This window comes from Dicentrarchus labrax, unplaced genomic scaffold (genome assembly GCF_905237075.1).
Source record: "Dicentrarchus labrax unplaced genomic scaffold, dlabrax2021, whole genome shotgun sequence".
NCBI lineage: Eukaryota > Metazoa > Chordata > Actinopteri > Moronidae > Dicentrarchus > Dicentrarchus labrax.
In genome coordinates this window covers 14,530,697-14,545,799 of record NW_026136719.1, presented here as the reverse complement: position 1 = coordinate 14,545,799, position 15,103 = coordinate 14,530,697, and the positions used below count along the sequence as shown (strand labels likewise).

The 15,103-nt window shown below is 39.9% G+C and overlaps 1 protein-coding gene across 1 annotated transcript; it reads right to left on the bottom strand.

Moving 5' to 3' along the window:
* Positions 1 to 78: 78 nt before the first annotated feature.
* On the bottom strand, positions 79 to 14,240 carry slc22a31 (solute carrier family 22 member 31). The gene is made up of 9 exons (XM_051379688.1): positions 13,741 to 14,240; positions 10,409 to 10,512; positions 10,061 to 10,215; positions 5,691 to 5,859; positions 4,920 to 5,065; positions 4,063 to 4,171; positions 3,713 to 3,927; positions 2,784 to 2,895; positions 79 to 2,337 (listed from the first exon to the last, which is right to left on the bottom strand). Exons 1-9 carry the CDS (start codon positions 14,170 to 14,172, stop codon positions 1,893 to 1,895), a joined length of 1,887 nt encoding a protein of 628 aa, XP_051235648.1. The 5' UTR covers positions 14,173 to 14,240; the 3' UTR covers positions 79 to 1,892.
* Between the last annotated feature and the right edge of the window lie 863 nt (positions 14,241 to 15,103).

The following is a 15,103-nucleotide window of genomic DNA, read 5'->3' as shown; positions in this document are numbered from 1 at the left end:
GTTTTTTTGCAGGTTAATAACCAATAACCAGTGACATACAACAGTTTTACAGTTATCGTAACAAAGACGCTGGCACTGTTATTATCATGATGGACCAAGTTGAGTTTATTGAACTGGTCTGGCTGTTGTAGCCCAACATAAGACTGTCAGAAAGAGGCTGCTGTGGGCAAACGTTACCGATACCGATAAAGTCACACAAATGTAATCTGAATACACTTACACAAAAATATTCCTCAACATCAGTATACTGACATTTTCACAGGAAGCAGTACAGTTCATGTCCAAGAGAAGTGCTCCATCTAGTGTTCTGAGAGGGTAACGCCTCATAGATGCAAGACATCCCTGTGGCTTTTTTCCACCACTGTTTTTACTTTGGGGTCGATTAAGTTCTGTGAAGTGATGGCATAATTAAGATAAAAACAAGTCAATACTTCTAAGTAACAACACTTTTCACTTGAAAAGGACACGGATAGGCAAACATTCAATGGAAAGAGATTCCACATAATAAAATGGTAACATGCATTTCTTTGACCGACTGTAGGACCTTCAATCAATACAAAAGCACCTTTGTTGGCTCACTGAAGGTGAAATTATAAACTATTACACAATGGCAGCTCCTGAAGGCCAATCAAATAGTGTGTTTGTCTCCTATTACATACACGGCAACCTTGAAGAGTTTAGCATCCTTTTCAGTAACGTGACAGAATGTCCTCACTATTTATCCTTAAAGTCCCCCTCCACTCATAAATATGTTTTTATTTCCTGCTGAAAGTGGAAAGTTTCTCTGTTATGTCTTAATACAAATCTGGAGGGGTTCTTTAAATATTAAATATAAAAAGAGGACTTATATCAGGGAGTAACTGTGAAAATATCTAATGCTCTTCAGTTAAGATTGGTGATGTTAAATTCTAAGGCTTTGAAATCAGTCATATCATTTTACTACTTTTTTATCTTTATTTACATTTTGTTTGTCAGCTACAGTGGTTAGTACATTTGCAAATTCATATTACAGCTACTTTCAGTGTTTGAAGAGAAAAGTTGTGTAAAAATAGCACCTTTAAATAATAGATTATAACCTAACAAGGTTGGGCATTGGCGTTATTTGCCCACAAAAATACATCCAAATATTTGACAAAATACTTCTCAGGAAAATATTTGGATTAATAAGGTTTGGTAACGGCACAAGGAAGGAAAGAGAAATATCCATCATCATATTCAATGATCAGTGCATCATTTAGCGCCCTCTTGTGTGCTTCACAAGTATAACACGAAACTCTAAAACAACAGCGAACTGGTGTTGTTTGTCCCGGTGCTTGTTGGGATCCTCTCAGCACTGCTAGTGAATCAGACGGACCTAATACAGACCTAATCAAAAATGCATGAGTAACTAATAAATGGACAAAGGTTTGCTGCTCACATGATAGACAGCGACCGCACGGTTGAGTGAGCTTCTCTGGTGAAACTTGGTTTGAATCCCTTCACACAGATGAGCAGTGTGGCCTCAGCTGCAATGGCCAACATAATCAACAGTGTAATAATTGTTTTTTTAGCTCTCACAAAGGCTTGGATGAAAAAAAAGTTTAGCTAAAGAAGGCTACTGTTTTTTAGTGCAGAACTTGAATGTACATTAGAAAATGTCACAGCACAATAACGGCTTCTAGTGCAAAATATAAGAAGACAATGATCTATTGTTGAAAAGTTATAGACTTGGAGCCATTGCTCTAAAGTGCACTTCATCCAAGCCAAGGTCAGCTCTTCAGTTGAGTTATGACCAGCCAGACAATAATTAAATGAAGGATGGTGGTAGACTGTCTGTAGAGGTATGTGTAGAAGAAGGAGGAGGGATAATCCAAGTCTGTCCAGAGGAGGATGAGGAGGGTCTGTTAATAGAGTTAAGGTACAGCTTCCCTCAGTTTCTCATCCTCCTCTCCTTGTGTTTCATTGTCTGACAGCAGAGGTGGATGACCTGGCACCGCAATCCTATAAGGCAAATTATCTTTAGTCAACATCTTCCTGGTGGCAGAGACCAAGCGGGAATAGTTGTCAGGGTTGTACTCCGACAAAGGGGGCCGGGTGCACAGTAATGGCAGGTTGTCCCTGTCGGGCCGTGACAGAAAGAGAGGAGGCCTGCGCTGGCTCTCGCCCTCCTTCAGGGAGTCTGGGAGAGGCTTGCGTTTGCTTTCAGGTAGGAGCATTATGCAGAGAACGGAGAGAACGGCGAAGGAGGCAAAGATGACGTGGTGGAGGAAGTAGCCACCGTTATTCTGGAGCTCCATCAGGGAGGAGGCGGCCATGCCAACACTACCTGCTGCCAGCACCAGGCCGAGGCAACCACCGCTGAGGCAGGGAAGAGGAGCAGGAGCAGGAACAGGAACAGGAACAAAAATCATCAGGGTGAGGGGTCAAGGTGTAATACATTATATACCGTCTTGGCATTGTTTTCCTTTATCTCTATACCTTCCAACCTCCACGTAGCACTCAGCCTCTCGCCTATTTGTTCAGAATAAATCTCCACAAATATATTGTTTAATTTTTTAAAAAGGCTAAATAATTCACTAAAACATCTGGGCACTGTAGTTTTAGGCAAACCTTATTCAAACAAGGGAACCTCGCACAATTGTAGGAGAATATTTTTAGCAGTCAACTAATACACACTTCAAGTAAATTATATCAGGTTTTAGCTACACAGGCAAGTTTTCAGTAGGATTAACTTGTTCATTTTGGTCTTTTTATGGGATTTGTTGACAATAAGAAAAGCATTTTGACAGCCTTGTCACACTTACCGAACCACAGTCGGCATCACCTCACAGGCAAAGAACACACTGAGCATGGCGAGAGCCTGAGAGAACAGCAGACCCACGACGGAGAGCACCAACACCAGGCCTCCATGCAGGTCTGACACAGAAAGGGACAACTTATTCATTTTCTGCAGCACCATTTAAAGCAGAGACAATCAACATTTTCTGACCTAGGGACCCACAACTTGCATGATCCCAACCTTTAAACCTGTCACATGAATTATCAATATGGCATAAGCATTTTATTTTTACAGCCCCATGTTGACCTGGAGGATGAGAATATAATCTACAGTTTCATTCATATCTAAGCCTGCAGAAATTATCTGTTCCAGTTCATGGGTTCATGAACAGCCAACAGTCAACATCTGTTACAGAGTCTTCAGAGAATTAAATAAAAATATCTGTCCAATTTTTTATTCTACTATAAAATATGGAAAATTCATTGTAGTTCTTCAGTACAAACACAGACTGATCTGATGGCCTTGCTGCCTTTCATTTTCCCCAACCAGATTTATCGTGCTGGTCCAGGGGTTTAAACCATTGAACTCGCTTCTGTAACCTTTAGACCACCACTGCTTACTTCAAGGAACAAAGTAATGTCAGTGGTCCCAATGATGTCTCATTAAGTTTAAACAGTTGTCATCAGAAAATATTACAAGTTACTAAATTTATGGCACCAATAATTTACTATTGTTACTGCCACTTCCCAATTAACATGTTAGACAATGGAAAATGTATGTCACCTATATGTCTTCATTATATTTCCAAAATATAAGTACATACATACATGATTTCCTGAACCCTTTAAAGAAGTTGTAATTGCTTGTTTGGAGGTTCATCCAGGATCAATTTTGAAGCGCAAATGTTATTAAAGTAAAATAATGTTGTAAAGAAAAGATGTGGATGTAACGTACACTGAGTGAGAGCCAGCAGCAGCAGCGATGACAGTCCAGTGATGATGGCAGACAGCAGAAGCATACCACGCCGACCAAAGTGATTGACAGACAAGCAGATGAAGATACAGGCCAGTGCTCCGGTAATAACTCGGAGGAAGTAGCTGAAGTAGAAGTTGGTGGAATAACTGTGCAGGTTTCTGGTGAAACAGTACTGGATGCCCGTTCCAATGAATCTGGATTAGATGAGATGAGAGTTATATAATACTTAATACACTTAATGCACCTCTCTTTTATCATGACATGGACATTTCATGGGTGAAATCAGTAAAGTACAATCACCAAATAAGTTGCTAAGAATAAGAACTCACAGTGTGAAGCTGAGGATGAGGCAGTTCTTCCAGATAACACGAGTCCAACGCAGCTCCAGAACTGAAAAGTACTGCGGCCGACAGTCTTCTCCGTATGCTGAATCTATCTCTGTAACAGAAACAGAGGATGAAAAAAGAAAAGGGCGAGAGCCAAAAAACATGCCGAGCAAACTTAAAGGTGAATGATTTAGATCAGCAACTATTTTGAGAATTGATTTATCATTTAAAAATGTACTGGTTCTAGCGTTTCAATTGTTAGGATTTTCTGCTTTTTTCTGACATGGTAAACTGAATGGCTTTGGGATTTGGACTGTGGCACAAAACATAAAATCTGAAGACGCAGTGTGGCTTTAGGAAATATTTGTAATGGGAAAGAGGGGTTAGGTGTTCCCACATAAATTAGGGCTGCAACTGCAACAGAGTGCTCTGATGATAACAAGGATGTCAACATTTAGGTTGAAAAAATTTATTTTGATGAATCCACATGGGAAGTACAAGGTGGATTTTGATGTTGTGAGAAAAGAAAAAGAGGTATTGCTTTCAGAGAGAGCTTTGTGTCTAAAACAGTTTGGGAAATGTATTTTTCCTGTGCAGTCACTCATGAGACATCCTGTTCATGCTCTCGGTAATGTTATATCAAGATAATGTTTGTTTTGTTGCTTGTTTACCCAATATTTTAATTCTTTATTACAATTAAATAGGTTTCTGTGAGACTGGAGGGGGGGGGGGCTGACGGGTTTTAAACTTTCTTATGGAAGAAAAACTTTGACGCCAGTTTGTGTCTGTGTTTGTGTGTTTGTGTGTTTTGTGTGTGTGTGTGTGTGTGTGTGTGTGTGTGTGTGTGTGTGTGTGTGTACCTGAGAGCAGGGTTTCACCGGGGTAGATTTCATCTCGCAGACAAACACCGTTCCTGGTGGAGAATTCCTGCAGGCTCCTCTTCACCTGGGGGATCTGAGTTGTGGCCAGCAGCCAGCGAGGAGACTCAGGAAACACAGACGCACAGCTGAGGAAAACAACTCTGTTGTCATATCCTAGAGTGATACAGAGCTCAAACACTCGCTATAACATTGAAGCAAAGTGTGAAAAGATGAGCACATTTCTTTTTCCTGGTATTTATTGGCAAGAATAAAGACTCCACAGTTGAGTTCAGAGCTAATGGCCTCATTCTAAATCAAGGAGAAGACATCTTACTACTGGAATTAGCTGTAAAACAAACTGTTAGTTAGAGACTAATTCTTCTGAGGACTTTATGATTATACTTGCATGTGTATAATACTTGTGAATGTTGTCTGTGTGTGTGTGTGTGATAACTGCTTTGTGTGACTGAATTATCTTGTTGTGATGTTGTATATTTGTAATTTGTAACTGAACTAACTCTGAGTATCTCACACATTTATTTAAGTAAGATTTGATTTATTTAAACATGTGGTTACATGTGAATCCAGGTGTGGCTATTATAAAGCTTAGAGCAGTAGCAACTCCAAAAAGGTCAAACATATCATACTGTGTCACAATGTGAGACTGGTACACTGAACGCCACTGTAAAATAATAAACTGCCCTTAATGCTTCATCAAATACAAACAGGGTGTGTCCACCTACGCACCCCACATATTGTCATATGACTTACCACCAATAGGAAAGCAGCAGGAGCAGAGGCAAAGTGGCCACAGCCTGGAGAACGGGCCAATCGCGGCACAGGACAGCGATGCCCGGCAACAGCAGCTCTGCGAACACGGCGAAGAAGCCGCTGACCATGGCAACCATCAGACGATGGGGAGGGTCACACAGCTCCAACCCTGACATAGCGATGGGAACAGATAACATCAAAACACTGCTGAAGCAAAACTAATACATTTGTCCAAAACCAATCCGTTGCCTGTCAGGACATAAACCCTTCACACATAAAGCTACTGGCTGAAGTGTGTTTTTACTGGATGATTCAAACTTCATGTAAGTAATGCTGATTAAGGCATCGGATTTGTTTCATATATATTCAATTTATTTGGTTTACATCCCACCCACCTGCACAAACTTTTTACTTTTTATTGGGTTTTCAGCAGACAAAGGTTTTAATAAACACTGTAAAACTTAAGTGACAAGTACCTGAAAAGGGCATCATTTAAAAAATGTAATCAAAACTGAAAGGCTTTATTGGTTATCAACAACCAAACAACATGAATAGTAATAGAAAAAGCATTCACAATCCTTATTCTCATATATAAATGAATGCCATTATTGTGTGGGAAAATCAACCTTTCAGGACAATTACAAATATATTAAATTAATGTATTTTACCCAGTTAATACAACCTGAGCTACAATAAACCTCTCTTCTTTCAAAATGCTTTTTGATACTCACATTCCAATCCCCCTATAAAACAATGAGAAACAGATTGTAACATAATACATCCTATGGAATAAAACTGAAAACATATACCATGTGTTTCCTTTTAGTGAATTATATGTGCCTAAACTCATGCTGCCAGTATTTCTTAACTCTTTCCCGCTCAGGATAAAAATGTAATGGTATGGTTACAGAAAAACACATACCTGAACATTTTACTCTCTTGTGTTTTTTATAAAGAGGGCACTGCAAGGAGTTAAATTAACCCTAAAAGTGTATAGGAAGTGATGCATCTCATGTATGCAGACCCTACTCTCTTCCTTTTAGCTTACAGACCCAGGGTCCCCAGATGTGATCTTACAAATATTTCCAGTGTCCTGGATCATGTGGAATTGACCTTTTCTTTCTTTTTCTTTACAAACTATTTGCACAGTGTTTGCTAGTTTAAAGTAGAGAGGAGGCCTGCGCAAACATGATTACTCTTGCACTAATCAGGAATCATATCGCGATAGCTGTCAAAATAATCTGAATATAATTTTATTTTTTACCATATTGTGCAGCCCTAGTTTAAAGCAAAGCTAAATTATGCATACCATCTAAAAAAACAAGTTCAACAAGCCAGATAAAGTTGCTAGGAGAGTACTCTTAAGAACTCTTAACCTCTGGTACTGACGTAAACGTGTTTTGGAGTCTGTCAAGCTGTGTGAGAGTCTGTTGAAGAGCACTGATTCTCTTTGCACCCCCTCCCAGAAAATGAGGAGCTCACTTCCTGTTCACTTCCTTGCCTTCAGTTCTGTCCTGCTATTGTTTTCTCCTCTCTGTGGAGAAGCAGTGCTGGCAGGACATTGCTGAGAAACATTTCTCTCAGGCCCTCATCCCGCCCAGCCCAACATCTGCCTAACCTAAAAAAACAAAATCTAGCCCTGACCTCACAGGAATGTGGGAGTATATGTGTGTGTGTGTGTGTGTGTGTGTGTGTGTGTGTGTGTGTGTGTGTGTGTGTGTGTGTGTGTGTGTGTGTCAAACAGAATTAAGTATTGGTGTGTATTTCAGAAGAGACCCCTTTAAAACTACCGAGTACCACCTCCATTAACACAGGAATGTGTTCAGTTACTACAAATGCTAACGTAATTACATTCCTATGCCGCCTCACTCTTGTTTTAGAGTTCCAGAGAGAAAACACACTGTATTTGATACACCGAGTATTTGTACCAGCCAGTGACATCTCATTACAGATAAGTCATGCTGTAGAAGGGGAGCTAAATATTCATCACAGAGGTACACCGGAGAGCCCCTAAAAGAGGACAGCTGAATGGTAGAAGTAAAGAGAAACCAACCATCTGCCTGCTGTCAGTCAAAGCTCAGCACAACACACTTATGTTTGTCATCTGAAATTCCCCCAGAACTCTTCTAGTCAGTCACAAACCCACGCAAAAGCAATAATGTCCATATTTTTCTTGACTTTGTAAACAATATATATTATATACCAATGGTGAGTACACCTTTTTTGCAGTTACTATACAAAAAAAACACACATTTTCTACCAACAGAAAATGACACAATATGTGCATGCCAATCAAATTGCGACTTTTACAGTTATAATCGTTAAGATTTTCATTAAATCAAACCCCATTTTTTATATTATTCAAAGATGGCATTTTTTCAGCAGGGTGTCCCATTTCCACACTGGATTCAGATTGCCTTCAAACACACAAGGAAGTCACATAAAACAATGCATGCAGCATGTAACTGTCTGGTTGCCCTGCGTAGAGTTGTTATTCTGTTGTATTTGTTGCAGTTAAAGAAAAAAAAACACTTGCTGTTGCCACCAGTAACCACAGACGTCACCAATTAAACAAGAATTGAAATCTTTAAGGACCAGTGTGCTGGATTTAGTGGCATGTAGCGGTGAAGTTGCAGATTGCAACCATTTGAATACAGCTCATCCCTCGGAGCGTGCAGGAGAAACTACGGTGGCTGCAAAACTAGTTACAGCCGACACCGACTATGTATTAATTTGTACTAAAAAAAAACATCTTAAGGGCGTTGTCACTGGACAGACAAACAACTGTTATGTTTTCGTCTAACAATTCAGTATATTCACAATTTGTTTACATTTTCTTGCATAAAGAGCAACCTAATACCTTCGTGGGTAGAGTTCTGGCTCCAGGTTGGTGTGTTTGAGCCTCCAGCATTTCCTCCAAGTTAAATGTAATTAAAAAGGAGGGTTATGTGTTCTATCAAACTTTATTAGGTTCTCACCCAACAACCAAATGTGTTGTTAGCATCTTAATACAATAATCTCCCATTTATCTGACTCGTGGTTATCATCTGATGGAAGTAATTACATTATTCTTTATGTTATCAGAGAGACTTAATGAAGAAAGCTGAACAGATAACATACATGTTGTAACAATGTCACAAAAAACATCAAATGAGGAGAAGATGGGAAGCGATTACAGATAATCTCCTGAGGTTGCAGAGCATGTGAGATCTTTTTCATAGATGCATCTATTCACTATACTGGTCAAGTCTTGCTATCTGCAATCACCTGGAAACCACAGAAGGTTAAACTCTTGACCTATCACCGGTATAACATTGTAGCATACACATTAAACTGACTTCAAACTGTCAATATATTGCCTTTGAGGTATTATTCTTGACTTTCAGACATCAGAAATAAAAATATCACGTGATTTCAGCTGTTTCCTAACATAAAGATAAGATGGTATAAGATAGGCGGGATTTATTCTTGCTTCCGTAAGGTCATAATGGGATTTTTCTTATCTTTGCCTGATAATATAGCTCACCGGTTAGCAGAAAGGCTTGCGTTGGGCACTTTTATTTATCTTACAATCTGAAGGATTTTTGTTTGCTTTCAGTGATTAAAGCACTAAAACAGTGACTACTGACTGTGCAGTTTCTGTCTGCTTGAACACAAACTCAGGAACCTACATGCAACCAGCGTAACAGCAATTTTTTCTACGCTGAGTATCACAAGGCCACGACTTATCACATTAACCTTATGTAACATTGACATAACTTTAGATTTAGAAGAGAAAATATCTGTTTTAGCAAAAAGAAACAGGCTGTAAAAAAAAAACTTAATATAAAGATAAATCCAAATGAACTTATATTCAATTATTATCAACCAGTAGTTCAGAGAACTCTTCAGTATTGAGACCAAGACTTTGGGGAACGTGTGGCGTTGAGGGACTTTCCCCCTAATGACACTTAATGACACTTCTTTTGGACTGTGAACAAATGGATATGCAGCACTGTCCATGTGTCACTATTCTTTTCTTATTTACCCATCAGTTCCTTATTTTGCCTTTTTGTTATCACATTTGTGTGCCTTTTGATACTTTGTGTAATTTTTTTTGATTGTGTACATTCAAATCCCCAAAACAAATGAAAACAGTAAAATACTATTTAGCAAAAACGTGACATTGCATAAGCATGGCCAACGACAGACTCAGAGCAAAGCGCAGGAATCTAAAAGTGCTCTGTAAAATAAACAAAGACGTGAGTCTGAGGAAGCTGAGGATTTTTTTCCCCCAATCCCCCAGAGAAGTCGATTACTGAATAAGGCTGAAGGAAGTTTAACCGTTGGAAAAGTGGGACAACAGTTGAATGTTTGTGCAGAATACTCACTGGCAATGTACGAGGATACAAACACGCCAGCGAGCATGGTGCCTTGAGAGAGACGCAGCAGCAAAAATACCACCACACTGTTGGACAAACACACGGCCACCCCTACCAGACTGGACAGAATGATGGAGAGGAGGAAACAGCGCCGACGACCCAACCTGAAAACACACAGGCACAGTCGTATTGCTTTCATCTAAAGATTAAATAAGTAATTATAATATCAGTCTATATAATCATAATAATATATATATTTCACACAATTTGTCACATGTTTATGTCATGATTCCTGTTTTATTGATCTAATATCTAAAACACTTTGGGGTTTTGTACAAAAATAGGATTATTACTTACCAGTCGCACAATGTACCAAGGACGATGTATCCCAGAATCCATCCTGTCATGAAGCAGATATGCTGCAGAGGGATTTTCCAGTAGTCACTGCAAACCAGGTTCCACTGCAAAGTAAGACAAAGAAGTACTTTGACACATTCTCAGACCAAAACAAAACTCAATAAAAACTTGGACAAAAAAAGGCCTCAAAAACTGACAGCACTGCCATTCGATTAGGTTTAAAAAGAGACTAAGAGTTAATAGGCTTTTTCTACAACTTGTTAGTGGAATCAATTAATTGTTGTTTTGGAGCTTTTCGTGGTTTGTTGACAATGAAAAAACTGAAATATCATCATCCCTTAACTTTAATCACGCAATAGTTCCCATAACTTTATCAATCATACAGAAACTAATGTTTCTGATAGTCATTGGTTTCAGTGGATTTTATTGTAGAGTCATAATTAAATTCTGAAATTGAAACTTTGAAAACATTGAGATAGGTAACTCATTACAGGGAACATTTAATGCCCTTTGTTTTTGGACAAACTTACATTGATACTGTACAGTGACGCAGCAGGACAGGATAAACAGCTTCGTGTTTGTGTGAATAACTGAGATTGGAGACTTTTGAAACATCCCCCATGTTTGCTTGTTGTTGTCTTCTGGATTTTAATTACAAACATAGTTTGAGAATGCACTGCTTTCTGGTGGCTGACACTAAAACAACTGACATTACAGCATTCTTGAAAGCAACAATAGTTTTCCATGTCTCTCATGTTTCATCTCATGCTGTTGGATGACCTAGTTTAACCAAGTTTCAGTTGACTGCCATCAGCTGAAACTGCTAATATCTTGTAGTATTCTTCAGAAAATGGACAGCAGTAAAGTGATGTGATTTGCAGTATATATGAAGCACACGCCAAATAACCTTTGAGTGAAGTATATAAATCATAAATATGTGGACAACTCAATTTCTTTATAAAAATGGAATTCGTAAAATCAAAGAAGAAGTTACAAGAACAAATTGTCGGCAACAAGCTGCATTCATCGTAATTTGACTACGTCACATGTGGAAAGTAGCACGCTACCAGTCAAGTCACAAACAGAGAGAAATTTCTGTGAGGAAGCAGGAATGTAGATCATGTCGTTTCTAATTGAGTTAAGATGTCTGCTGACAGTGTTATTACATTAGAACAAAGTAGTGCTCATAGTAGAGCATGGCAGCAGCTCTACGCCTTGTTAGTACCAGTCGCTGCTTGGAAGAAAATTCTTCTCCACCCCCCTTTCACTCTTCTGCCTCCACCTCCATTTCCTCTGGTATGTCTTTTGTGTGTAGTTGGGGGTATTTCAAGACAGTGAGCATTTTACAGAAACACATGGCTACAAAGTTTGGGATCAAAGCTAACATTAACAATCAGAATATCTGGCACAACTTCACACTGTATCAAAACGCCACTGGACCTCTTTGGACCTCTATCAGCCCGCCGTTGCTCCCTCAACAGCTCTGTGTGCATTGTGTGCAGTAACCCTATGCTGGTCATCACATACCGGCATTGTTTGCTGTGTGGTTATTTGAGTAAACACAAATGAATTTAGGGATATGTAGGCCTACAATATTAGCACAATGTAAAGGTCTTAAAACTAGATTTCGTCACAGTGTATCTCTTGAACACAGGACCTCAGGTAATAAAGCAAGACCCATCTTTAGGTCCTTATAATGCCAAATGATATTCTGCCTTAGTTGTTGTAACCCTAACCCCGAGAAATTTACAATCAATCAAATTACCGAAACACAATTACCACACTGAATCTGGGGGGTTTGAGGGCCCTTGGGGAAGTTGTCCTGATTAACTGGACACAAAGAGGCCAAATAGTTGTCTGAACTTCTGGGGCACTGGTCACAAACGTGTATCAAGTCTGAAAAACATGTGGCAAGCTAATGAAAAGGGCTTTAGTAAAGAAGAACAGTGGTCACAAACCATCACCAACATCAACGCTATAAACAATAACCTCAGAGATGAGAGCAGCCAGTTAAATCAACACCTCTGTCTCGAAGAAAAACATTTGGATCTACAGTAGTTAGTCCAGGACTACTGCACTCTCAGATGTTTTGATTGCCACCATTGTCCTCTGGTCAATTTTTCCTTTACTATTGTTTTCCTTTGTCGCAGGGAATGACGTAACGGACAGAGGAAGCTGTTCATGGTGAACGAGGTGTTCAGGGTATCAGGAAGGAACGTGGATGCCTCAGACTTCCCAGCGCCACAGGTTATCATGGGGGGGGGGGGGAGTCTCCTCACTGCCAGTACTTCTTGAAGCCGAGAGATACACAGACAATACTCTGAGGACAAGTTGGGCTAATTACCGATAATGACCTATTTATCCAGCTTGACAGCCCTCACTCTCCACCAATGCTCGTAACTCTCACTGCTGCAGTTTAGTGACTGCCTCAAATACTGTTGTTTTAATGTGTGTGCACCTGTGTGGTGTTTGTACAGGGTCACACAGATATTTTTGTTAGAACTCTTTATCAATATTTGCAGACTGGGATGGATCCTTGAATAGCTGAAGTCCACTAAAACAGACTGAGGAGAAGATAAACAAGTTCCTGCTGCTTACTGACAGGCGTAGTTGCACAAGACACAAGACGATCAAAGAGGATCCATATTCAGCTTGGAAATCTCTCAGAAACCAAGGGTCAGAAGAGATATTGAATGCAATCTCCACTATATTTCTTTTATTTCTTTTCACACACTTCAGTTTATAAGCCCTAATGCAGATGTATATATACTGTATTTAAATGGTCTGAGCAGCAGTCTTTTGTCCACTGCCTGGCTGAACTTTTATCTGTGACCCTGGGAAACACAGTGCCAGAATAGCAGATAAGCAAGAGTGTAAAAAAGACTCAGCAGCAAGGTTTTAAATGTTCAAGTGAGCAAATATTGACTGAATGCTGTGAACGTTCCTCTCTATAACCACACAAGCTTCCAGGAGAGATGCACTGCTGTTACCCAGTGGAAACAAGAACAAATCCAGCTCAGCACCACCATCTTGGAGCAAAACCAAACTATTCAAATAGCTGTTTAAGTGAGGGGACCTAGGAAATAGTTTGTCTTCTCTCAGAAATACAGACCTATGTGATAAACCAATAACCTGCAGTCAAATTGGATCCAGAAAATCTTTTTTTAAAAGCAATCCGGCTCCCTGTGCTTCTTTCAGCCTAAAAACGAGGATTTAAACTAACTTTTAGTGAATTTGTCCACCTCTCCATCCCTGTTTCTAACTCCTTTATTAGTGCCAAACTCCAACCATACAGACCTGAGTGATGACCTGTACGCTTAACGGTGTCTTACCTCAGTAACAAAGTTGCTTTGGAGCCCGGCTACATGCGCGTACTCCCACCCTTTGGTGCAGGACACCCTCTCCCTGGGCACATTTTCGGAAAAATCTGAGGTGTTGGATGTGTACTTAAAGAGTTCACAGTGGCTGAGACCGGTACCGTTCACCCAGGGGATGGTGAGGTTGAGGTACCCCTGTCTGGTGAAGTTGCTGAGGAGGAAAGTGGAAGGCAGAAGCTGCGGGTCGGGTTTGCAGTGGTACGAGTCCGGGATTAGGGTGTAAAACACGTCGCTAAATAGATTCAACATGACCGCGAAGTTGGGGAACCAGCTGAATACGACCACGATTCGGTTGTAGCGTCCATAGCCGCCGGTGTGAGGGAAAATCTTGGTCTCATAATCCATTTGAAAGCGAGTGTTGGCGGTAACAGATGGTTCTGTGTCCATTGCGCAGTGAGTGCGCACACTCAACAGCAGCGCGACGCAGCAGCAGGTAGAGAGCGCAGGGAGGAGGAGGAGGAGGAGGGCGGAGGAAGGCGGAGAATCACACAACACGGGGTTCAGGGATCGACCTATGACACACCTGCTTTGGCTGCTTCAGTGACTAATTGCTGGATCGTCCCTGAGTCACCAAACCAGCACCGTGAGCAGCTGAAGTTTCCAGACATGTGTCACTTATCATATTTTTGTAGCTGTGTGTCCATGTGACTCCGCTTGTCACATCACAGCTTATGGCTCCATAGTAAAAATTGCTTCAATTAACAAAGACAATAACTCTGAAGTGTATATAATTAAAGTCTAAAGCTGAAATATCCTGACTTTTATAGTCTCTAAAGTGGGTCAAGCTCCAAAAAAAGCTGGATCCTACATTCCCCAAAATGCAATTCAACAGCGTCTTTCATTAGACTATCCCTGCCCCCATAAAAGGCAAGTGGTTTCAAACCCCACACCTCCACTTCAAAATGCAGACTCTGTTTAAATTTTGCATCTGAAGTCCAAACAGTTTTTCCATCAGAGCCACTCAGGATATTATACAACTGTTTTTACAGGAGAGTAAAAGCTCCTCATGTAAACTTCATGTGCAACATCTGCGGAGTGCACCTTTAAATATTTTATAGTCTATTTATAAAATACATTATTAAGAATTTAAATACCAGGACTTAACATTTACATTTGTGACTTAAATTATATTTCTGATATAGATGTATAATGTGTGTGGGATATAAGAAAAGCATAACAGTCAGAGTATGTGTTAAAACGTGTGAGAAAACATGACTTATCCTGAGAATATAATCTTGTATAACTATCATCTGTTTGAGTTTATTCTTATTATTTAATCTTATTTTATTGTTGTGTATTATTATTAATCATTTATATA

Excerpts from the sequence above, each read along its gene's own strand:
- slc22a31 (XM_051379688.1), bottom strand. The coding sequence starts at position 14,172 with ATGGACACAGAACCATCTGTTACCGCCAACACTCGCTTTCAAATGGAT. Across the intron at positions 10,513-13,740 it reads AAAGCAACTTTGTTACTGAG|TGGAACCTGGTTTGCAGTGA; the intron begins GTAAGACACCGT and ends CTTACTTTGCAG. Across the intron at positions 10,216-10,408 it reads CTTGGTACATTGTGCGACTG|GTTGGGTCGTCGGCGCTGTT; the intron begins GTAAGTAATAAT and ends GTGTGTTTTCAG.